We start from the raw sequence: 25,146 nt of genomic DNA, 5'->3' as shown, positions 1-25,146 counted from the left end.
CAGGTTTCTTTGTTTGAGCCGAGTCCTATAGTAGTACACCTCTTAGGAATCGAATGTGATAGGAAGCCTTAGAATGCAATATGAGACACTGCATTGCCTTTGGGACCAGCTAAGGATGATTTTCATGCAGGTCTATAGGCAGAGCATCTGGCCCACACTTTCCATGCTGGAACTTACCTTGGGCAACTAAAAACCAGGGAAGAAGTGGAGGGGAAAGGGGCTATAGATGACATAGAATTTTATCTAATCAAGTCACAACTTTGTTGAAGCCCCTTTTTAAAAAGATTAATCAAGTTCCCTAGAGGATTGCCAGCACTCCTCAGTTGCAATATTGTGGCTAAGCTCTAGGTTACAACAGTTCAGTGTTCTCTTCAGCTCTGCCCCCAAACTGGCTACAATTTCAGAGTAAGTCTGTATCAGTCCTGCCCTCTGTAATGTAGCAAATGATGCTAGTGGGCACCCAGGCAACATTTAAAGCATCCGATAAGGAGATACTGGTATTTTTATATGGCACATAGGATTTCATAGGCGGCATAATGGAGAGTTTAGTTAAACAAATATGTTTTTTTCCTCTGATCTTTCTTAATTTTCTAGTAACAGGTCTCAGAATGGTGGGGCTGTATATTACAAAAACGTGTTTAGGAATGACCCATATGGATAGACAGCAGGCTTTCTCTCTTTCCAGCCTCCCAACTGAACCAAGAGGATTATGAATAACCTGAGCATTTTTTGAAGAATAATTGGGCGTTTAGCTACAGGAGAAGAAAAAGTACTGAAAGCATCATCAGCTTGAAAAAGCTTTCTGGGTGTGGATTTTCTCCCATGGGCTGTAACCAAGATGGCTGACAGCAAACTCAGAGTGCCATTGTCTCCACAGCGCCCATTTTATCTTAGAATTCTCTTCTGCCATTGCTGTCTCTGGAATTCTAGTAATAGGTTCCATACAGTTCATAGAAGTCTCTTTCCAAAATGTTGCCAGTACCCACTAGCTTCTTAGCATGAGGCAGAGTGCTTTGTGCAAACCGAGGAAGTCAGATCAATTACTTTGTCAGAAGGCAAACTTGTTAGGTAGATTATAGAGTAGCAGTAATGGACAGAGGAGAGCTGGTCCAGGTGAAGGCTCCCAGGGGACAGAGCCCAAGATCCGGTGAGAGAGGAAAATAGACATTTGCTTTGCATGGTGCACCTAGGAGCCATGTGAACAACATTGATAGAAATGCTTCCTCCATATATAATCCATGAGAGAAGTGAAGGAGATTGATTAGTAAAAGCAAAAGAGACAACAGTCTGCATAGCATGTTCCCTCTCCTGCCTGTAATTTGAAAACTTATATATGCATATGTGTGTTTGAGTAGCTGGGGAAGACATATGATACACAGTGACATTGTCTGCCTATGGAAAAAGTTCTCAGGGATCAGGCCTGGGGTAGGATTTTCATGTTTTATGTGCATTACTTAAATGTTCTTTTTTTAAAAAAGGAACTAGCCAGAAGGGTTTTAGGCTTATTCAAAGTCCTAGAATAGGCAACATGTATTGGGAAGAAAGCTAGGAAGAAGGAGGAGGAGGAGGAGGGGCAGAGGAGGAGGAGAAGGAGGGAGGGGAGGAGGAGGGGGATGAAGAGGAGAAGGAGAAGGAAGAAGAGGAGGAGGAGAAGGAGGAGAAGGAGGGAGGGGAGGAGGAGGGGGATGAAGAGGAGAAGGAGAAGGAAGAAGAGGAGGAGGAGAAGGAGGAGAAGGAAGAAGAGGAGGAGGAGGGGCAGAGGAGGAGGAGAAGGAGGGGAGGAGGGAGAGGAGGAGGAGGGAGAGGAGGAGGAGGGAGAGGAGGGGGAGGAGGGAGAGGAGGAGGAGGGAGAGGAGGGGGAGGAGAAGGAGAAGGAGGGAGGGGAGGAGGAGGGGGATGAAGAGGAGAAGGAGAAGGAAGAAGAGGAGGAGGAGAAGAAGGAGAAGGAGGGAGGGGAGGAGGAGGGGGATGAAGAGGAGAAGGAGAAGGAAGAAGAGGAGGAGGAGAAGGAGGAGAAGGAGGGGAGGAGGAAGAGGGGGGAGGAGGAGGAGGAGGAGGGAGGGGAGGAGGAAGAGGAGGAGGAGGAGGAGGAGGAGGAGGAGGAGGAGGAGGAGGTGGAGAGAGGAGTCAGGGAAGCTCCATGAAACTGTTTTCTGAGTTATGAGGTTCAGGGCTCTCACACTTCCAGTTTTGTTACTTCAGCTGGACTGCCTGTCATTATATTAGTCCTTCTTGGCTGACCTAGAACTAAACTCTCACGTACAATGTCTTCTCTTAGAGAATTGCTGCAGTGTTCCAGAGAGAATACAAAACCAAATCGCCCCCACCCATTCTCTTTCGATTGCACGTGTATCATATTCCTTTAAAAAAAGAAAAGAAAACTTAATAAAAAGAGTTTAGGCTTATCCCAGGAGGCCCTGTGCAGTCTCAGTCTGGCTCATTTAATCAGAAATGTCTAAAATCTGGCTTGGGGAGATCGTTTAACTGGTAACGGATTTGCTAAGAGGACTTGGGTCCAGGTCCTAAGGGCCTTACAGAAAGCTGGACATGGTGGTACACACCTATAATCCCTAAGGAGGAAAATGGACACCAGAGGAGCCCCTGGGTTTCCTAGCCAGCTTGTCTAGGTGGTTGGTCTGCTGCTCTAGGCGAGAGAGTTTGAGATCACTGATGACAATCTCTGGACTCAATGTGCACTAACCCTCCCCTCCCCTGCACATGTGCACATGGATGTGAACACCTCCCTTCCCAGCCAGAAGTGACTAAGAATTAGAGGCTGGTATTGCTTGGCTACTGGTTTTATTGTTGTTGTTATTGTTGATTTACTGTTTTAACAAGATACCTTAGTTCTACACTGTTTTTAAACAATGGGCCTACTTGTCTTTCCAAGGGGCATCATTGGTTTTTCTTTATTTAATGTGCTTAGTAAAAGACTATTGGCACTTAGTAAATATTTTATGAGTTATTAGTCAAGGTGAGGACAGAGAGCAAATGCTTATCTTTCTTTTCTTGCAATTTTAACACATAAAACTTTCATGGTCCCAGAAAGTATTCAAAAAAGGATTTAAATCTAAGGCTTCTCAACGTCAAAATCAGTGACTTTTTTTTTTCCAAATAACTCTTTATCCGTGGGCCGCTGTTCTGCGTGTTATGGGACGGCTTACAGGGTCTCTGCTCCCTACTCTATCCAGTGACAGTGAGTATTCCTACCTGGGGCCATCAAAAATGTCTCTCGCTATTGCTAAACGTCTCCTGGGAGCACAATTGCGTGAGTTAGCAATCATCAATTTAAACCAGTAAGAACAGATAGGACAGTTGATCTCTGCCAAAAGGCCGAGGAGTGATTTGGAGTCCCAGTGAGGGTCTGGCATTGACAGTGTAGCAGAAGCCAGAGGCCTCAAACCAAACCAGAGAGCCCTTGCAATGAACATCCGGCAAGTAAAGAGAAGTGGACAAGAGGATATTCGGTGGGACGAGCTGTGACACACTAGAGTTTCCATAATAAGATGCTTTGCTTATTTTTTAATTTTTTGTTTGCTATTTTTGTAGTCTTGGGTTGCAAGGACAGAGGATGGATATCAAGAGGTGGGGAGGTTGGTGGGATTGGGGTACATGATGAATTCTGGAGTCTCTCCTCACCTCTTCCTGTAGCCATACGTTTCCCTACAATGGATGGGCACGTCAGCTGCCAAGTGGGTTTGTAGAATCTCCTTCCTTGGAGGTCTTTAAAAATAGAACAAAAACCCATCTGTCCACAATGGTTTGGATGCGGTCTTGCTGATTAGAAGGAATAGACGAGGGTTTTTTTTCTTTTTCTCTTCTGTCAAGGTTCATTTCTGTCTTGAGTGCTCGTAAGTGAATGAGTTTGCTTTTTGGTGTAGAGGGAGTCATGGAGTAAAGTATCGCTGTATGAATTTATGAGCTATCACTGCACACATCCTTCTTAAACACCATGGCCCTCTACTGCTTTTAATGCCCCTGAAGCACTCACTGTATCTGGAGCCACACCATTGTCTGAGGTAGATGGGAGTACTCCCATGTTGGGGTGCAAGAAGTCCTCCCTTACCCATCTATTTACTTATTTTCTCTCTGTGTATGTGTGCAGCAAGGAGTCCTCCCCTGCCCATCCACTTACTTATTTTCTCTCTGTGTATGTGTGCAGGTTCAGGCATGAAAAGGCCGGGTGGTGGCTTGATTATCTTCTTCAGCTCTGTGAGCTCTGGGGTCAAAGTGAGGGCACCGCACTTGGTGATAACCTTCACTCATGGACGCATCTTGGTGAATGGCTCAGGGGGTCTTGGAATACTTGACTCAAGTCTCCCCTTCCTCTTGTGAAGGGAGAAGAAGACTGCAGGATTCTGGCCTTCTGATTCATGACCTTTTTCTCCTGACCCTGTGGCTTCTGTCTCTTACTGTGTCTAGACATTTGATTTGTAGCCATGCATTTTTTATAACAATTTTTGGAACCTCCTTAGGGCGTTTGACCCACTTTATTTCGGGGTAAGATAGAGCTTTTAACTAAGTTGTAGTCAGATTTTATTCCAGTCTCACTGCCCCCCTCCCCGCGCCATGTTCATGTACATTTTTGTGTAGTCATGCATATTTACATGTGTTGTGTTTATATATGTTTGTATGAATATTAAAATGTAAGTTCATGTATGTCTAAGCTGTGTGTACCTATGCTTGCCCATGCACACATGTCTGGGTATATGCTGGTATATGCTTGCATGTGTACCTGTGTGCTTTGTATGTATGCTTTGGTGTGCACATATAGGTACAGTCCCATGTATTCACATATTGGTCAGAGTATATCTGGAAGTTGAATAGCCTTGCCTTGGGGGAAGTATCAGGTCTCTACAAAATTGTACCAGTAGTTCAAGGCCTAGTGATTCCACAGCACGAGCTCTGTGTGACTGAAGCCTGTGCAGGACAGACTCTAAAGCAGGTGGGGTGTGGGGAAGAAATATGTCTGTCTCGTTCTTTTCCTGCCTCTGTGGGACGGGTTTCCAAAAGGTAAAGAAGCTGGAATAGTATTTAGAGAGTCTCCTGGGACATGGGATAAGGTAGACATGGAAATGGGGAGCTGAACTGTAGGCAAATAGAGAATTAGTGTGTGTGAGTGTGTGTGTGTGTGAGTGTGTGTGTGTATGAGTGTGTGTATGTGTGTGTGTGAGTGTGTGTATGAGTGTGTGTGTGAATATATGAGTGTGTGTGTATGTGTGTGTGTGTGAGTGTGTGTGTGTGAATATATGAGTGTGTGTATGTGTGTGTGTGAGTGTGTGTGTGTGAATATATGAGTGTGTGTGTATGTGTGTGTGAGTGGGTGTATGAGTGTGTGTGTGTGTGTGAATATGAGTGTGTGTGTATGTGTGTGTGAGTGTATGTGAGTGTGTATGTGTGTGTATGTGTGTGTGAGTGTGTGTGTGTCAAGTTTTTATCATTTTCCTAAATTTAACTTAGACCAGAAAAAAATTCACTTGGAAAAGAATTTCTCTGAATTTTCTTACCAATTCAATGAATTCAGCTTCCTGTATTACAAAAAGGTATCCACCTTCTCCGTGATCATCTCAGAATGTTTACAGACAAAGATAAAAATGTAGCTTGCTGGCCATGGCCGCGTGTCTAGAATCCAAGGACTCAGCAAGATTGCTAGTTTGGGGATTAGCCTTGGCTCCACAAGCGAAGCCCCGTCTCAAATAAGTCTTCCCACCCCTTAGATTAGGAACCATTGCTAAGAAGATGGCATTCCTTTGGCACACAACAGTGAACAGGATATTCAGGTAATTTTTCAAAGGGAATATGAAATATTTTGAAAAATCCCCTCCAGGGCTGCAGACGCTGAGCGCAGGACCCTGGATGCTGGGAAGCACTGTTTCCGTGTGCCCATGCTGCTTGCCTTGGTTAGTTTTAAATGTGGCCTCATTGTTATTTTACTTGTGGGTGTTATGTATACTGTTCAGTCTGTAAAGTGTTTACACGATTTCCAGAACCGAAACTCTACCATCTTTTGCCTTTATTTTTTTGTTCCTGGTCTGCTCCCTTCTTGGAAATATTTCTTTTTTATTGGCTTTGGGTCGTCTTCTGTTTCCAACGTTTGATGTGTGGGACTGTGTGTTTCTGTAGTGTGTGTCATCCTTGTGCTGTGTGGCTGGAGGAGGACGCTGCCTACTGCAGTTGCCTCCCCCACTTCCCTGCAGATCCTAGAGAGAACTCCCCAGGCATGTGGCCGTCTGCCTTGCACCTCTGACAGCTCCAGTATGTGGCTGGGCTGCAGTTTTTCCAACCAGTCCCTTGCTGATGGGCATTTGGGCCATTTCCAGTCCTTTGCTATTACTCGTGTTGCAATGAGTAATAGTGTGCATTTATCACTCCATGTTTTTACCAGTGTGATACCCTGGGGGGTTGATTTTTATGAGAGAGACTGATGGGTTAAAAAGTAAATGCATATGCAATTTTGGTAGATAGTGCCAGACTCCCCCCCTCCTCTGGGGTGAGCCATTTGTACTCCCAACAGTAATGTATGACAGGGCCTGTTCCTCTGCAGTCTCACCAACATAGTTTTGGAATGTCTGCCGTTTTAAAAGGTGCAAAATGGGACCTGATGCTTCAGTTCTCATTGTTCTCATGATTGAAAAGGTCGAATCGCCTCGTGTGTGTGTGTGTGTGTGTGTGTGTGTGTGTGTGTGTGTGTAAAATATGTTCCCACAGACTCTTCAGGTTTTTTCAACATCAAGATGATGTTAGGTTTTTCCCCTCTGGCTTTGAGCTGCAGATATTTTCTCACTCCCAAGCTATAAAGGACCACCCCACCCCACCCCATACACACACCATGTTGTCTTCTTTTCCTTGAATACAATTTTCCAGAATTATAGGTTAGGGAATCTGGCTGCCCCTCCTCAGCCTTCAGTGGGCTCACTCGGGCCTGTGTCTGGCTGCCCATCTATTCTATCTGTGGATGCTTCAATGTCACACAGTTCTGATAACAGGGATGCTGCATGTGACAAAGGCTTCTTGAACAAAAGGAGCACCGACCCGATCCCAGCGCTTACAGAAGTGTCAGTTTAAATAGACATAGACATTGTATGAAAAGGCCATCTTTAGCCCATTTTACGGGGAGAAAGGGGACTCAGCGAGGTTGTACACACTGATCTGAGATCACCCAGCTAGTTAGCAGTGGAGCCAGAACCCACGTTCTTACTTGGGTTGGCTGATTTCTAAAGATGCCATGATTTTCTCAGAAAACAACAGCAACCAGGCTCCCAGCAAGGGCCAGACTGTATCATTCCTCTTGCTAAGAAATATTTTGTTAGTTTTGACTGCTTAGGATAATATACAATTTAACTTATTTTAAATGATAACAAAATGTGACTTTTAGAACTAAGTCTTGAAACTTTTGAATGGGGCCATAGAGGAAAGCCAGAGTCCTGTGATTTATCCAAGAAATATATTGCTTTTGTTTCTTATCTCCAGAATTTCCCCTTTTCTTTGCTCGCCTCTTGCCTTCTCTCCCCTGTCTCCTTTCCTACCTGCTCCCCTTTTGAAATAGATCTGGTAACCCAGACTGGCCTTGAACTCTCAATTTTCCTACCTCAGCCAGGACAGTTCTTGAATGCTTGGGTTATTGGAATGGCAACACAAGAGCTCTGGATTTTTTCCATGGATGATCTGTTGCTTTGTTATGATCGTGTTAAATGGGAACAATAATATTTCTTAAGCGTGTACTTAGCACTGCTTTGAGCACATGTCAAGTATATTATTTTAATGCTACCAAGCCCATCTGTAGATTGTGTCTGTGTAGCAATGCTCTCAGAGAAGAATGCTTGACTTTGAGAAGTTCAATAACTCACCCAACCCTACAGAGTGAATAGATGATGGTGTTCAAATTCTAACTCCTGTGTTCACACCAGCATCGGTTTTGACCACAGTGCTGTGTCCTGCGTATATTACTTTGGATCCTGTTACCATATCAGTATTTTTTTTAAATATTTTTGTTTGTTTGTTTGTTTGTTTTTTCTTTTTTCTTTTTTTCGGAGCTGGGGACCGAACCCAGGGCCTTGTGCTTGCTAGGCAAGCGCTCTACTGCTGAGCTAAATCCCCAACCCCTAATATTATTTATTTTTAATGAGTACATTGTAGCTGTCTTCAGACACACCAGAAGGGGGCATCAGATCCCATTACAGATGGTTGTGAGACACTGAGTTGTTGCTGGGAATTGAACTCAGGATCTCTGGAAGAGCGCAGTCAGAGCTCGTAACCACTGAGCCATCTCTCCAGCCCATCATGCCAGTATTTTAATAGACTTTTCCAATCTTACTTCTTTATCATGTTAAATTTGACTCACAATGTTGCCTTTCTTTTTAGCATACTTATTTCATTGGATTTTATGAAGCTGTGTGCATCAGCCCTCAGATATTAAGGAAAAGAAATTAGATAGTTTGGGGGAAGCTAGTGTAAGAGAGAGAAACAGATATAAATTTTATATCAAATTTGCATGCTTCCTCCATTTCCCATCAAGTGTTTCTCAGCTCCACCCTGTCCTAGATTCCATATTACCATGGAGATGACTGATATGTAGTAGCAAGCGGCAGATGCGTGACATCAGCAGGCATGTGAGGAAGTTGTTCCTATGGAGAAACAGTGCAGAGTACTCTGAGGAAAGAAATCAATTGAATGTGGCAGCTGGTATGAAATTCCACTATTTTAGAGGTCAGTGTTTTGCCAACATTTATTTTTTCCCTTTGGATTTCCCCTTTATTAGCATATTTTTATCAGACACAGTAATGGGCATAATGTTAACATTTTCTTTCCAATGTGTTATATACTTGATCGAATCTAGCCTTCCTTTCCCTTCTTTGTTCTTCCTCCTTCTCTTCTCTCTTCTACCTGGTCTCATCTCTCTTTCACTCTATTGATATGTGTGCACACATGCGTACACACACAGAGTCTTTATACCTTTATTTATATAAGGAATTTTAGCATTCGCAAATGGGAGATGAGTTGAGATACGAATCTTTATGCATCTGACTTATTAAATATCATAAGATCTCAGTTGTATTTATTTCCCAGTAAATAGCATAATTTCTTTTTTTAATGACCATTCCTCTAGTCTCAGGAACAGAGTATATCTTCATAGTTTTAGAGTTTCTCCTACTTCAAAAGTTGCAAAACAGGACCTCACATTTTCATGTGCATTTCTCTTACCAGTAGCTAGGTCAAATATTCTTATTTTTATGCAGTGTCCCCTCTTTTATACTCAAAGTGGCATAAACTCAGTCACTTTTAGCTTTTTGAAGAGTCATATACTATGAGTCTGAACCCCATAGCCTTTGTTTTGTGAGACATATTCCCTCCAATTTCTAGTTTCTCTAGGGCTTTCTTCATGAAGAGATATGAGATTTGTGAGGCCCTTTCTACGGCTCTTGAGATGACCAGTTCATTTTCACGTTTGAGCCAATTAATGTGACATTACACTTATTGGTTTGCTTGTGTAGGAACATCCTTGAATTTGCATTCAGTCAAGGATACATTCATGAATCAGCAGCATTTAACCCAGGCATGAAGGGTGGTTTGAGATGAGGAAGTCTTTAATACAGTCAAGTTGATGTGCTATTGGCAGTGATCAAAAGCTCATAACATATACCATTTGATCTTGGAAAGGCATTTGACAAAGTTCAGCAATCTCTCCAATCTTTATAATGACACATTTTCACTTTTTCCCAGTAAATTGTGAACATTTGTTATTTTTATTGCCGGTCAGGAATTTATGAAAGGTTTTAAAAGACTTTTGTGCTCTACTCTGCTCTTTATTTTCCAAGCTAATGATTTATATAATGTTCTTTCAATAAGTGTTTTAAGGGACTATTCTAGGAGCGTTTATGTTTTGAAAATTATTAAAAGACAGAAGAGTGAGAGGGCGTTCATCTCAGGACAGATCTTGCTTCAGGAGACTTCCTTTTCTGATGTTCAGCGTGAAGGGGCTTCCGTTTCCCTTTGAGCACAGATTGCTTTTCTTGAGGAAATGCTATTGAAAATGGTTGTATGTGCCTGCTCCAAGACTTGACAGTGGCGCTCTGGACCACTTCCATGATGTAATGACTTCATCTTTGTATGTCTACCTGGTGACTAGTGTTCCCCAAAAATCTGCTCCAGTTCAGCATGCCTATGCCTGAGCCTCTTTACCCTTCCACTGAGAACAACCCTTGGCACATTTCCCTCTTCATTCTCTACTTCTTGTCTCAGACATCTTTAAATGATCTTACATCTTATCTTCCTCTTTAGCAGCCTTAATGGCCATGACACCAGTCTCCATCTTCTGTGTTCACCGCTGTAAAGTTGGGGCTCACTGGCTTTCTTTCCTTCCATGCTTCCTTCCTACCCCAGTGGCTAGATTTGTTTTTCTGTATTGAACTTGGATGCTGCTCCCTGCTGAAAATGTCATGAGTCAAGGTTTCTGATGGGAAGATTTATAAAAATGGCTGCTTGACATTTCGAAGCTGTCTCGCTTGCTTTTTGTGAGCTCTTTCTGCCTACATCTCCCCAGTGTCATGCCGAACTTGTTCCTCGTGGGGCCACAGCGTATGACGTCACCGTATGTGTCCGCATGGTGCCTCCTGTGCAGTTTTCTCTCTTTGGAGAAAGGGAGCCGTCATTTAAGTCTGTGTATGAAAGTCCAGAGTTCTAATAGTTTTCCCTCCATTCTCTGAGGCCTTACACAGTCTGTGCTTGGATGATGTCATTATATCTTCTCATTGTATGTCAGGTAGAATAAGTCCAATTGGAGACTATGAAGGAGTCATCATCACATTATAAAGCCTTCTGGACGAAGGCTCAATTTCGTTCAGTTTTTCTATTTCTTGCAATTGTTTAGCATAATTGATTCATGCTATATAGTTTGAACATTGGTATTTTGAATCAAAAAGAGATCACAATATATCCATACCTGATATTCCTCTTTAAATTTGAGACCTGTAAATGTCATTGATTTGTTGTAGTAAGTCAGAGATTTTTTAAGGATTCCTTTGCAGGATGTTAGCATCACTGAAAACATCGAACAGCGCTCACATAGAGATAGTTGTGTGGGACCTCTCACTTACTCTTAGGAAGTGATTTTCGGCTTTCACGTTTATATTAACATAAATCATTTAACTAAAATACTACTTGAAGGGTAATAAAAGTATTACTTGGCTAGCCTCGAGAGACAATGTTAATTAAATTGGAAGATGATGTTAATGCCTAATAATACAACAATTTCCTTGCTTTTGAAGGCATGGAAATGCTATACTGTTACATTGAGTTAAAGTGCCAGAGATTTTTTGCAACAGATTGAATGCTATGATAAATATCAGCTCTTTATAGCCTGGGACAGTGTCTTCTTCTGAAAAATCAAGCTTGAACAGCCCCCCCCCCATGAGATCTCTGTGGAGATAAACGCTTAAAAGTTTTCCCAGACAGTGCTTTCGGCTCCGCCAGGATTTAACCTCCCATGGATTGTGCATACGTTGATTTGGGACACAGAAGCAGGGTCACACCAAGCACAGCTCCATCTGCGCTCATTCTCATGGCTTGAGGAACATGTCTGTTAAATGCATGTGGAATCCGCCCACACACTTTCAAATTCGACTCTGAGAATGCCTTTGTAGTTGTGTTTCCACAATACCGGGGCTATTTCACTTTGTGTGGGCTTTTTGTTTGTTTGTTTTGTTTTGGGGGCGGCTCTCAAGCTCATTGGGTAGATGAGGATGACGTCACACGTCACGCGTCTGTCCTCCTCCGTCTCCTTCCTCTGTGTTGGAATTGCAGAAGTGTGAGGTAACAAATCCAGCACACCTGGTTCTGGAAATAGGCTTTATAAGGCGCTGTACCTCATCAGCCACTGAACTCCACGTGGATTTTTCTTGTTGCTTTTTCTCTGTCTTTGGTTTGGTATCTTGAGACCAAGACTCACTAAGTAACCCAGGTAGCCTGATACTCAGACCCCTTTTGCCTCTACTTCTCCAGTGTTAGGGTTACAGGTACGAACAACCGTGGCTATGTACAAGCCTTAGAGTCTGATTTACACTTACAACACGAAAGGAATCCTTACGAATGCAGCCCAGGCCCTCTGCACACATGTTACAGCTGTGCAGCTTGGTCTTCGTGTGGGACCCCTAACAGTGGGAGCAGTGACTGTCTCTGACTCTGTTGCCTGCCTTTGGATCCCTTTCCCCTTACTGGGTTGCCTTGTCTAGCCACAATAGGAGAAGACACACCTCTCCTACTGAAACTTGATATGCCACGACTGGTTTGTATCCACGCAAGGCCCCCCCTTTTCCGAGAAACAGGGAGGGGGAGGGAACCGAGAGAAGAGTGAGGGGAAACCAGATGGGATATAAAGTAAATAAATAAATGAATATAAACAGCTTTCAGCTGGACAGATTCACAGTGGTGAATGCATCCCACGGATCTGTGCAGTGAAGCCATATGCAATCACAGGGAGATCCTGGCTTGAGGCTCCTTTTGGGCTTCACTGCTGATGCTGTGCATTTGCTAGGGTTTATGGGTATGGCATGCACTGAGTGTAAAGGGTCTGAGTGAGCCATAGGACAAGCCAGCAAGCTGTGTTCCCACCTCACCCTTCTCCAGTTCCCGCCTCTAGGTCCTGCCTTGAGTTTATTCCTCTGACTTGCCTCAGTGGTGAAATGGGATAGTTGTAAGACCAATAACCCTGTCCCTTCCCAAGCTGCTTTTCATCACGGCAAGAGAGACCTAGCCAAAAGTAGAGTGAGTAACTTGACAGGACTGTATTGTTTTTCTCAGGATCGTGGAAATATTTGGCATTTGGGCTAAAAGATCCTATGACCTCTCAGAGGTTAAGAGGACATTGGTAATAATTCTGCATTTGTGGAGGCCCCAGAATTTAGGGGAGTCATAAAAAGAAGCTGAGGCCTGGCCCTGCTAGGCAGGGTCACAGTCCTTGTAGAGTGGCTATTGATGAAGGTATAGACAAAGTTACAGTGGAGACCCCACTGTATTGGAGATGCTGGGAATCCGGAATGACAAATCAGGTTTGTAACAATTAGAAGGCAGCATTTTAAAATTAATTTATACAGCTAAATAGAATTTTCATTTTTACCCTAAACTGCATGTAAAAAAAAAGCTGCAAATTAAAGGATGATTTGTTTAAGAGAGCTTTTACTACGTGGCTCTATTGGGGCGAGTTCCTGCTAGCCGCCTGGCCTCCGTACGTCAGTGGAAGTGTCAAGCTTTACGCTTAAATTCTTTAGTTTGAGTGAATCGGAGACTGCAGAGTATAAAAGTCACTGCTCTGACACTTCTGTAGACAGACATTTTCTTTATTCCCAATTTTTATATGTTGTAGCCCATTTAAAGGAAATTTAAGGAAACAGCTGTGTATAAGGGCAGACTGTTTGGATGCGGGAAACCCAGTCTTTAAATTATTTTTCACTTGATTGGTTTGTGTGTGGAACTCTTACATGCATCTAAACTTTTTGATAAAAGCACCTGGTACAAGCTTTCTGATCTTAGTTTAAAAACGCCATTCGAGCTATTTTGAAATCCTGCCCTTTAGATTGATTTCATCAACAGAGGAAAGTGAAGAACAGAGAAGGGTTATGATTGGCTACATTAAAATGCCCATTGTCAAATCTGGAAGACTGAGCCAGGTGCCCTGGTTCACAGCTGCAATCCCTTCACACCTGTAAGGCTCGCTAATCAAACCTAGCGTAAGGGTCACAAGCTTGCGGTCAGTGAGAGTCATATAGAAAGTTCAAGGCTTCTCTGTGCCATTGCGTGAGGCCCTGTCTGAAAATTAAAAAGAAAACTTTAATAAGGGCTCTGGATGTAGCAGTAGGTGCTTATATTATGTAAATCAACCTGTCTCCCAACAGTGCAAGGAAAAACAAAATCAAAAACCAAAACCAACGAAAACCCAAAAAACCACCAACCATCCAACGAACCGAACAGACAAAATCCCCCAAAGCTGTAGAACATAAACTTGGGAAGAATGGCTGCTGGTTGACGGGCATTTCTTGGTCCATGCAATGCCAGATGCTGGCTTTTGCTGTTAGTCACTGTGATGCACGGTTGTCAGCTTGGATGAACATCTCATCCTTATTCTGCCATTGTGCTAATGAACTTGATGTTTCTTTAAGATTAAAAATGTGCTTTCTGATTGGAAAAGTATGAACTCGAGGAGAGATGAATGTCCAACACTTAGCAGTCCACTCCCGTTTAGAAGTTTATTTATCACTAAGCAAAACTTTCTCCAATTAGGCTCTCTCCAGACCCAGCATCTTAGTAATGGCCGACCCCTTTGTCAGTCCTTCTAATTCTTCCAGTCTTGTCCTCGCAGATCACAGGGACCAAATTGTCTCCTTCCCACAAAGAGTGCTCTCCTTAAAATAGCCATCAGTATGATCAAAATGTGAATGCTTCACTCCTTCTTTAAAAGGGGAACAAGAATACCCTTGGCAGGGAATAGAGAGGCAAAGATTAAAACAGACACAGAAGGAACACCCATTCAGAGCCTGCCCCACATGTGGCCCATACATATACAGCTACCCAATTAGACAAGATGGATGAAGCAAAGAAGTGCAGACCGACAGGAGCCGGATGTAGATCGCTCCTGAGAGACACAGCCAGAATACAGCAAATATAGAGGCGAATGCCAGCAGCACACCACTGAACTGAGAATAGGTCCCCCGTTGAAGGAATAAGAGAAAGAACTGGAAGAGCTTGAAGGGGCTCGAGACCCCATATGTACAACAATGCCAAGCAACCAGAGCTTCCAGGGACTAAGCCATTACCTAAAGACTATACATGGACTGACCCTGGACTCTAACCTCATAGGTAGCAATGAATATCCTAGTAAGAGCACCAGTGGAAGGGGAAGCCCTGGGTCCTGCTAAGACTGAACCCCCAGTGAACTAGACTGTTGGGGGGAGGGCAGCAATGGGGGGAGGGTTGGGAGGGGAACACCCATAAGGAAGGGGAGGGGGGAGGGGGATGTTTGCCCGGAAACCGGGAAAGGGAATAACACTCGAAATGTATATAAGAAATACTCAAGTTAATAAAAAAAAATAGCCATCAGTAATGACAATTCTTTCAACTTGGAAATGGAAAGAAATGGTAGGGAGAAAGAAATTCAGATCTCAGAATCCTCACTGCTGTCCCGTCCAGTTGCTTTTGCACACACTGAACCAGTTAAGGCTGGGCTTGCATCTTTTATCATGAGAATTTGGGGGAGTTACCATGGCAGCTTTCAGCATCCTCATCTGTGAAATGAATGCTGGGAGGATTAGATGGGATTTTATATACACTGAGAGGGAACAGGCTGCCTAAGAATTATCCACTGCTCCCTTCCATTTCCACATAGAATTCACATCCTTCCAAGAATCCGGCAGTGCTGGAATGAGGGCAAATACAATTGATGGAAGGCGTTAGCTGTGGTTTTCTGAGATGCTGCTTTTAAAGTCGATGTTCTTCATTGCACATGTATATGTATGTGTTATGTGTACGTGTACGTGTATATGTATATGTACAAATATGTATGTGTGCATATGGGTGTGTATATATATACATATGTATATATGTATATATATATATATGTTTTCAACTTATCCATTTTATTGGCTCCATTAAGAGAAATTAGGTCTGTCATGAAAAACTGATGCCCATGGTTCAAGATCTTCTCTGTCAAGTATTTGCAAATAGTATTTTACAGGAAGGTCTCATTTCTGTGAAATACCTCTGTCCTTTAAATGGAGATCAACATCTCTCAAAGTCTCCTATTGCCTTGTGACTTTGCTTCGCAATGTGGCTTTAAAGTTTTAACTAGCTCGATGTTTATTATTGGATGAAAACGTTGTATTTTAAAATTAGACTCGTGAATTAAAAGTGGGAGCATCAATGAAGGGTAGATATTTCACTATTTGAATTTTTTACTACTCAGGTAGAGAATTAAAGAGTCAATATATTGAATTTCTGGTATTTTAAATACCATTCTCACCAAAAATAAGAAGTTATGCAATCATGCCTTCGTTGAATTTAATTAAAATGTCATTTAAAATTTAGCTCATAATGAAAGTTTAAATGCTTGATAAAATACATTTCTATCTGAGGGCTCTGATTTAGTTAGTTCAGGAAGCTAAGTAAATTGGGTACTTTATTGCTTGCCTTTTAGAATGTCAAAATTATTGAAAAGGTTCATCTTAAATGCTTTCTTTTAGATTAAGGCATGCGCAATCAAACTAAAAAATGGTTAAGAATGTCTAGCCCTATGATGCTACCACAGCAGAACATTGCCCAATATTGCTGCCACTGGCTGGTGTCATCTCTGAGCACTTTAGTATGGCTAGTCTGACTTAGGATAAGGGTAGAGTTAGTCAATTTTGTTCATTGATTGAATAGATGAAGGTAGACTTTGGCTTACAAAAGGATACATACACACACACACACACACACACAAACACAGACATACAGACACACAGACACACAGACAGACAGACACACAGACACACACACACACACACACACACACACACACACACACACACACACACATATATATATATATATGTACCACATACATGACACTAGGGCATGAAAACAAACCTTTTCCTTAAACATAAACACTTGAGATAAACAGTAGAATTAGATGGGGGGGGGGGGAGAAAGAGAGAGAGATCACCACCAGTCTAAGTTAGACTAGCTCTTACCCTTCTGTGTTACTGATTATTTTATTTATTTACTTCTTGATAAGTGTTTTGTTTTGTTTTTTCAAGACAGGGTTTCTCTGTGTATCCCTGGCTGTCCTGGAACTCACTCTGTAAACCAGGCTGGCCTTGAATTCGGAGATCTGCCTGTCTCTTCCTTCCTAAGTGCTATGATTAAAGGCATGTGCTGCCACCACCACCTGGCTTGAAAGTACATATTTACGTTACGAATTTTACACAGTCTATACAGAGGGAGTAATTTCACTTGGCTAATGATACTAAGAAGGGGTACAAGTTAAAAGTTCAAAGCCCATAGGGAGAATAGAATTTCTGAGGAATTGCTGCTTCCACAGTTAATTGACGAGGAATTGTATTATTTATAAAAGGTTCATGGCTCACACTAGCTTAAGCTTTTATACAAACACACACACACACACACACACACACACACACACACACACAATATCTGTATATGCATAAACATTAGGGTAAGTGATTTCTATACAGTGACCTCACAGAACTCTCTGCTGAGGTCTGTGACTGCTGCTGCTCTTTTCCTGTCCTTGCTCCTGTTGTAGGTGGCAGTGCCACTGAACGTCCCTGTCCTTTAACTCTGGTTTGTGGGTCTTTGCTAATGCTCTGCCGATGCCTTCCCTCCATTGCTCCCCCTTGCTTCATTCTTGCTTACCTGTTGTTTCCTGGGATGGATCCGATCTTCCCCGGGTTTCTATGAAATCATCTCACTCTGCACTCACATAACTTTCGTACTTTCATTTTCTAGTTTAACACTTTCTCCCCCAGATGCCACATCATCTAGTTTTCCTGTGTTTATGTGACTTATTGTTCTAATGGCTGGCCTCAAAATGCTCCCCTCAAGGCTGTTCTTTGTTTTTGAATAGGAGAACGTCATCCTATTTCCGCAGTTTGACATACAACATCCCCCAGACCAAACGTGACAGAATAGTTTCTCTTACATGAGTTACTAGGAAATTATTTACTTGATTGTGCTTCCATAAAACTCAGAAGTCCTGTAAACAAACCGTGTTATGAATGAACTGATACAGCGTCTATTTCTGAGCGGGGTAAGGAGTTGCCAAGAGTGATTAAGCCTGTTCTCTCTCTCTGGCTCAGAATGGGGTGTTGACAGCCAACCAAGAGCTTCTTCAATAAATCCATTTTCATGTTCAAGTTTTTCCAGATGTGAGAAATAATTAAATCTTTGCATTTATTGGAGCCTTTTATGCTTTTCAGGCAGGATCTAGCAGCTGTGGTGAATTAACTCCGCCTGAGTGTGTATGTGCTGTTCGGGGTATGTGTGAATATACATGAATGCATGCATGTAGCACTTGCCAATAGTGAAACAAGGTCAGACTTGAAAACAAAACAAAATGTGAGACTAGGCGTCACAGCGCATGCTAAACATTGTCATAGGGACACTTCATAGCTGAGAGCTCGGTCTCCACCGAGTCCCTTTTCTTTTTCGTTCTGCTAAATGTTAAAGAAATGAACATAAGAGATTCATAACTGTAAAGTGATATATTGTTAAAAATATGTGATCCTTATAAAGCACAAATAGCACTTTTCAAATATATTAATATATTTATAAATGAGGGGACAAATAAGATGTTGCAGTTGATTCAAAGGTGAATTTGAGGGACCATAGATACATAAATAGTAAGGAATGCCGAAATGAATTTATAAGTGGATGCAAAGCCAACGATCAATTGTGTCCTCTAAGGCATAATTTACATTTCTATAGGTAAGGATCCTTCGTATTATTATCTTTCTTTTACAGCATGCAGAATTACAAAATAGCCTGAGACAGTTAAAGAACAATGTACTTAGAAAGAAGCATTTGATAAGACACTCAAAGTTTATGTCAGTATCAAAGTCTTTCACAACTATTCTTTTTCTAAACATTTTATTTTATTTCTTACATATTAACTATATATTCACTCACCGCTCCCCCTCCAGGCCACCTCTCCCACAATTCTTCCATTTCCCCTCTCCCCCTCCCCTTCTCCTCTGAGTGGGGGTGGGGGGATCTCTGGGTATCTCCCCACCCTGGCACATGAAGTCTTTGCAAGGCTAACCTTTGCCACCGAGGTCAGACAAGGTAGTCCAGCTAGAACATATCCTACATACACGCAAAGCTTTTGGGATAGTCTCTTCTCCAGTTGTTGGGGACCCATGTGAAGACCAAGCTACAAATGTGTGAGAAGGCCTGGGTCCAGCCTGTGTATATTCTTTGGCTGGTGGTTCAGTCTGGACCCTGAGAATACCAAGGGTCAAGGCTAGTTGACTCTGTGTCTTCCTGTGGAGTTCCTATCCCTTTTGGGGCCCGAAATCCTTCCTCCTATTTTTCCATAAGAATCTCCAAGCTCCATTCACTGTTTGGCTGTGGATGTCTGTATCTGTTTGAGTCAGCTGCTGGGTGGAGCCCCTCAGAGGACAGCACTCTTCCGTCTAGAAGCATATTGGAGTATCATTAATAGTGTCAGGGATTGGTCACAACCATTCTTGGTACATTCCACATAGAACTCCAGGAAAGGGATACATGCACGCATACATACATGTATGTTTATATATACACATGTATGTTTATATACACACAGACATGCATGTACATGCATATATACATGTATTTTCCTTTTTAGTGTAGTAAAAAAGCTATTTAACCCTGCCTGGCTCTTTGGTTCTGGTTTAAGGGCATATTCAGATAGTTCAAGCCATTGACCTTTTTTTAAATGACAATGAGGACTCAACCAAATGGGGTTTAGAGGATTGTATACCCCTTCATAGGGGAGAAAGTAGTGAGGCAAGGGAAGAATCAATGATTTGTTGGGGCAAGGGCAATATATAGACTCAGGGAGATGATAGACTCAGACAAAGTTTGTTTAGGCTTTGGGTGTTTGGTGTCCTCTTCCTTGGTTGATGAAATAACACGGTGGAAGCCAACTGTGTTCCCTTTGGTAGAGCCAATCTTTATGTAAATAAAGAATTTTCAAAGAAGAGCGTCCTTTAGCTTCTGCTGCTTCCCCAGTGCCTACAATCTAAAGCATGTCGTGGTCTGAGATATGTATTGTGGTATCTTCTATCAACTCAGGACTCAACCATAATTTAGCATACTACTTTATTGGAAATTTTCCTACGTAAGTGGATTGCCTCTATGCTGAAGTGGAGAACACATTCTGTTATGAAGAAAAGAAAGAAGTGACTAGAATAAGTGTGGGGCATCTGTCAACAAGCAGCACCCCTGTTGCTTATGACATTGGGGATGCTTAGGGCAGGGAGGCGCTGTGTCACTCACCAGGGTGGTACAGATGTGTATCCTTGGGCAGGGACGTGGTACTTCACACTGTCATTACACACATGGCCGCTGCTACAGAAATGTACGTGCTTATATGTGTACACATCATGCTATCACAAGTTTAGGAGCCTTCAAAATTATTATTGTCATTGTCATTATTATTATTATTATTATTATTATTATTATTATTATTATTGTACTCTTAGGCTGCTGAGGGATGCCCTTCTTCACCCTTTGAAAGACTGAGACCCTTTTGTACCTGGTGCTTTTCTTATAACTATACACCTTCATCTTGTAACTGAAAATTCAAGCGATTTCTTTTTATGAAAGTGCCATTCTAATTTATGACAAAATGGAGGCGGGGAAGCATGGTAGGATCCTTGGTAGAAAGTATGGTTAAGCCAGATTTGGAATTCCATGGCTTCACCATGAGAAATGTGATCCCCCATGTTCTTATGTCTCATTCTGTATCACTTCATGGAGAGAGGAGCAAAATAGAAATGTAGACAAAGAACATAAAGAGTATGAAAGTAGCCAGGAGATTAGCAGCTGTGGAGATATTCCCTCTGGGGGTGAAAGTATGTATTGGTATACAACATTAAACTAGGATTTATGAATAAGAAGGATAGGTATTTTTGAAACATAATAACTACCCACAAAGAATCCTTTTTTAAAAAATTCCCCAAGTCAGATTTTTAGACCTACTGACAGAAAAGCTTGACTGTGATAACATCAGGGTTTAAATTTTTAGAGGAAACTTGACAAGAATTTTATATTATCCTCTAATGTAAATGAAAAGAAGATGCATTAAATCAAATGTAATGGTGTGTGTGTGGCTTGCCAGAAAGTCCATTAAAGAGGTCACCCAGCAAGGTTTGAGGTGTTTTATTTTTCCTCCCAGGATATGTGTTACTTACCACTGTGTCTCCTTTACCTGGTGCAGAACCAGCACAACAGCATCGCTGTGTGCTAAGCGGGCTCAGTCACAGCACTTACCACACCACACTGCAAATGAAGCCAGTAGTTCACTGTTTCTGGCCTTCAGTTTGTCCTCTCTGAAGGAAAGCACTCTAAGCGTGGGTTTGTGATGGATGTCAGCACTGGAGTCCAACAGAAGGCCTTGCAAAGAAACAAGAAAACGGCAGTAAACCAGCTATGACCCTAGCCGTCCTTGTATGTTTATTTTAAGACGAAACCTCTCTAAGTCATCCAGGGTGGCATGAAGCTCACTCTGTAGCTTGGGATGGCTTTGAATTTGTGGTTGTTTTGCTCCCATCTCCTAATAAGGAGGCTGGGAATACAAGCTTGAAAGACTTACTAAGGATCCAGGTGACTTTAAAATGCTGATTCCGACCTCTCAAAAGAAAAAAAATAATATGTTCACAACATGTGTGATGTTTGGTTGTGTCATTGAAACTTTTGTGCATTAAAGCTTGACTGATTATTTTCTTGCAGCCCAGTGAAGAACCATTAAGGACTCACAGCAAGAGAAGAGACACCGCTCAAGTCTCATGCAGGCCATTCTCTATGGAAACGGACATCACCCACAACAACACAAGCATTCTCATCTGAAGTGGCAGCCGAGAGGTTCATCTTGGACAGCGTTGGCAGGATTGTTTCCCTATATACTTCTGAAGGTTTGGAAGAAAAGTTTATAGAAATCATCCATCCATAGAAAGCATTTCCTTCTCCAAGGTAGTACAGAGGAGCTTCTAGAGAAGAGCAAAATAGCCTTTGAGAGAGGTCATGAGGGAAACTGCTACAGACCACATATTCCTAACCATACGAGAAAAATTCCAGCAGACTTGAGTGACGACGTGGCTGTTATTTCAAAGTTTCCCAATTTAGCATTCAGGGTACAGTTTTCCTTCTGGCATTTTGCTGGTTAAGTGGGGTCTGTGATATCATTAATTTGACCCCTATCCAAAACTGTTTCATGAGAAAGCCAAGTCATATAGAAGATAGTCAGATGTAACAATGTTTTCCTAAGTCGTCTTTCCCAGAGGGTACTGGATGCCATTAAGAGACAACGGTAGGCAGAAGGGATGGGAAGAGAGGAGGCAGACAAAATCCATGTTTTGGAAGGGAAAGGCTTAGTAAATTGAGTAGGGCTTTTGATTGATGGTCATCACAGATCTTTGCATGTGTCACCCTGGCATGTGGCACTGATGCGGCAGCTGTAGAATTCCTTTACAGGTTTCTTGAATAGATTTATTTTAGATCACTCTTTTTTGTCTTATCAATCATTTTGCATGTGGGGGGGGTACAGTTTTGCCTTTTGGGAAAGAATGTGAGAAATAGTATGTTTATGATAGTTGTGCAGAATTCTAATGACTTATTAGGTAAGGCTGGGCATTTTTCTTTTAAAAATTGATGAGGATATGTACAGATGTTTATATTCAATTGTTAAGAATATATTAAATGTAGCCTGAAGCTAGCCCCACAACTTCAAAATGGTTATTCTACCCCATAGATGTTCAGTGGGATATGTAGACATTAGCTCTTGTTAAGTTCAAGTTTTTTAATTTAAAATATTTTATAATAGTTTATTAAAAGGAAATTGAAAACAAGATGTGATATCAAAAATATACTCTGCTATGTTGGAATGAAGTATTGTTTTGGATAAAACTGTATTTTATGTAATTAGTTTAATTAGTCACCATGGGGCATTTTTCTAGTGCTGATCACTAATGTGCAATACTTTTATAAAAAGCAATTTTATCCTAAAATTTAAACAGCCAAATTAACATATCAGGAATGATAGATTCTTAGAATTGCTTAAATTGACAAGAAAGGATTTATTGTGAGAAGAATTTTCTTAATTATTGAACTAGTAAGATAGTCGACACAACAAATATGATAACGTAATTTCTTAGTTCTCCAAGTGTGGGATACAGTGAGACAATAAAAGATAGCTAGTGAGTTCAAGGAAATGCACACAATGACAGAAATGCAGGGGATTATTATTTCCAAAGCCGCGATGTTTCCTGAAGCCTTAAATAATATATCAACATATATTAACTTCAACTTCTCATGTTTAATGATGTTTACAATTAATATGGTACAGTATTCCCTAATTTGAGATTAGCAGTCGTAATTAACTCAGAATAGATTCTTTGAAGTGGTTCAAAGGGCTTTTTGTAATAAATTATTAGCCTCTAATCAGCTAATATGAAGTGAGTAGTTTTGGGGGATGTGAGAAGTACATTAAAATCTCATAAAACATTTAATTTAAGTTAATGAAATGAATTTGTATGGTACAGATCTCTATATGGAAACAGAGCCATGACTGGCATTCCAGAGGAGGCTTTATTTAGACCAAGTTGAGAAATCTTTGGGATAACAGGCTTTAGGCTGTGATATCTTAGGTGTTAACAGCTGAGTAGATTTCTAGAATTGTCAAGTCCCTTTAAGACCATTTTTTTTAATTAACTGAGTTAGTAAAAGATTAAAAAAAACATTTTGTCTTGGGTTTCTTTTGCTATCCTAAGAACGTTGATTTTAAGTTTGTAAAATTGAGCTTTGACTCCCGAGAGAGTTTTCGCTTGTAAGGCCGGACCTGGCAGACCTCAAGGATCCTGGGTGTTCACTGACACACCATTGAGATAAGGAGAGCAACATGAGCCAGGGATTAGTCTGGCAGGCCTGTTGCTTCCAGCGCCCCAGAGACTCTGTAGCTCACGGTGCGGTGGTCCAGGAGAAGACGCGCGTTTGAAAGCATTAATACCTCCATAGGGTAACGATGAAGGTGCCTGTATCCGGGGATGTGAAAGAGGAAACCGAAGAGGAAAATGTGGAGGAGGAAGAAAAGCCAGAAGACGAGGTGAGCAAGAAAGAATTCGCCCAACCACAGAACTCAGTCCTTTAATAGGCAAAGAGACACAGGACCTTCCTCCTCTCTCTCTTTTGAATTTTCACATAGGTGTTTCTGAAACCTGTCGTTGAAGACCTAAGCATGGAGCTGGCCAGAAAGTGCACCGAGCTCATTAGTGACGTAAGTGGTTTAAGACTTTGACTTATTTGCTTCCTTTCCATGGAATGGCTGTGTTGGAGAGTCACGGGGCTGGAGAGAAAACCCTGAGGTCATCAGGTAGAGCATTGTCATTTTCTAGATCATAGAACTAAGTCGGACATGTCAGGTGGTTTCCCCAAGGTCAGGCAGTCAGGGAATGCCTGCTAGAACAATTGCTCTCATTCCTAATCCAGGTCCTGTCCCTTCCGGGCTGTGCAGTCCTACTAAATCGAATGGTGTCCTGTTATCAAGCTCATGTTTGAGAACCCCTAAGACTTTAAAATTAGCAGAAAAGTCTTGGAAAGATCTCTAGTGACTTCTGATATGGAAGACCTTTATTTAAATGAATAGTTTCCCCTGTCTGAAGTTTATGTCAAATTGCAAAACTTTTCCAAATCATGAAGATGCGTGTACCTTTAATTGCATCTGATATTTCTTTACAATATAACCCTATATTGTGAGTGTTTGTGTGTGTGTGTGTGTGTGTATGTGTGTGTGTTAATGGAACTGTATATTATAAAGACTGGTTCACGTGATAATGTCATTAAAAGGAAACATTTTTGGTTTCAGGAACTAAAGCTAGTTTATATGCTATGCCAAATGAAATCCTAGAGTTATTTAATGTAAACTTGTCTTACATACACGATAAATATATAAACTCGAATTCTAGATGGATACGGAAGACTATTCCTTACTTGAGATGAGAGCGCATCAGGTCCTCATAAACAATGTAAGAGAACTGCTGGTGTAAAAACATGGAGTTCTACGAAATGAAGTGTGTTTGTGCCTGAATTCCGGGAGCTGAGCAGGAAATTGCCTGCAACCGTTGCTTGTAATCTGCAAGTTTGTTTCCTAGGTAGTAGGGTAGTTCTTTGGTCAGTTCTCCAAGGTCAGCTTGCTGGAGTCAACTCAATAACCTTGGGGCTGTTACTGGTGCTGGTGGGTTAGCTCTTCAAGTGTAGTGTTTACCATTCTAAGGTGACATGTACATCGAAGTGTTGCAGTCCCTCTTCAAAGCACCGCAGTGACTGATGAATGCCAGCTACCCTAAGCCACTCTATCTGCAACTTAAAAAAAAATCTTTTCTGACCACCTTTGTAGTAGATGAAAAT

The 25,146-nt window shown here is 41.8% G+C and overlaps 1 protein-coding gene across 11 annotated transcripts in view; it reads left to right on the top strand.

Annotated features, from left to right (window-relative positions):
* Positions 1-25,146, top strand: part of Nebl (nebulette) — a 351,896-nt gene that overhangs the window by 218,075 nt on the left and 108,675 nt on the right. For 5 of the 11 annotated variants that reach the window (XM_039095820.2, XM_063276522.1, XM_063276521.1 and 2 more), the window contains 3 exons: positions 21,478-21,659; positions 23,758-23,845; positions 23,945-24,016. The exons of 3 other annotated variants lie outside the window; for them this stretch is intronic. In XM_039095820.2, the coding sequence (XP_038951748.1) occupies positions 23,765-23,845; positions 23,945-24,016 (153 nt within the window). In that variant the 5' untranslated portion in view covers positions 21,478-21,659; positions 23,758-23,764. 3 more of the 11 variants (XM_039095822.2, XM_063276526.1, XM_039095825.2) reach the window with 2 other exon arrangements.

The sequence above is a fragment of the Rattus norvegicus genome, chromosome 17 (genome assembly GCF_036323735.1).
Source record: "Rattus norvegicus strain BN/NHsdMcwi chromosome 17, GRCr8, whole genome shotgun sequence".
Classification (NCBI taxonomy): Eukaryota; Metazoa; Chordata; class Mammalia; order Rodentia; family Muridae; genus Rattus; species Rattus norvegicus.
Note: the sequence above shows the minus strand (reverse complement) of the source record. Positions and strands in the feature narration are given on the sequence as shown.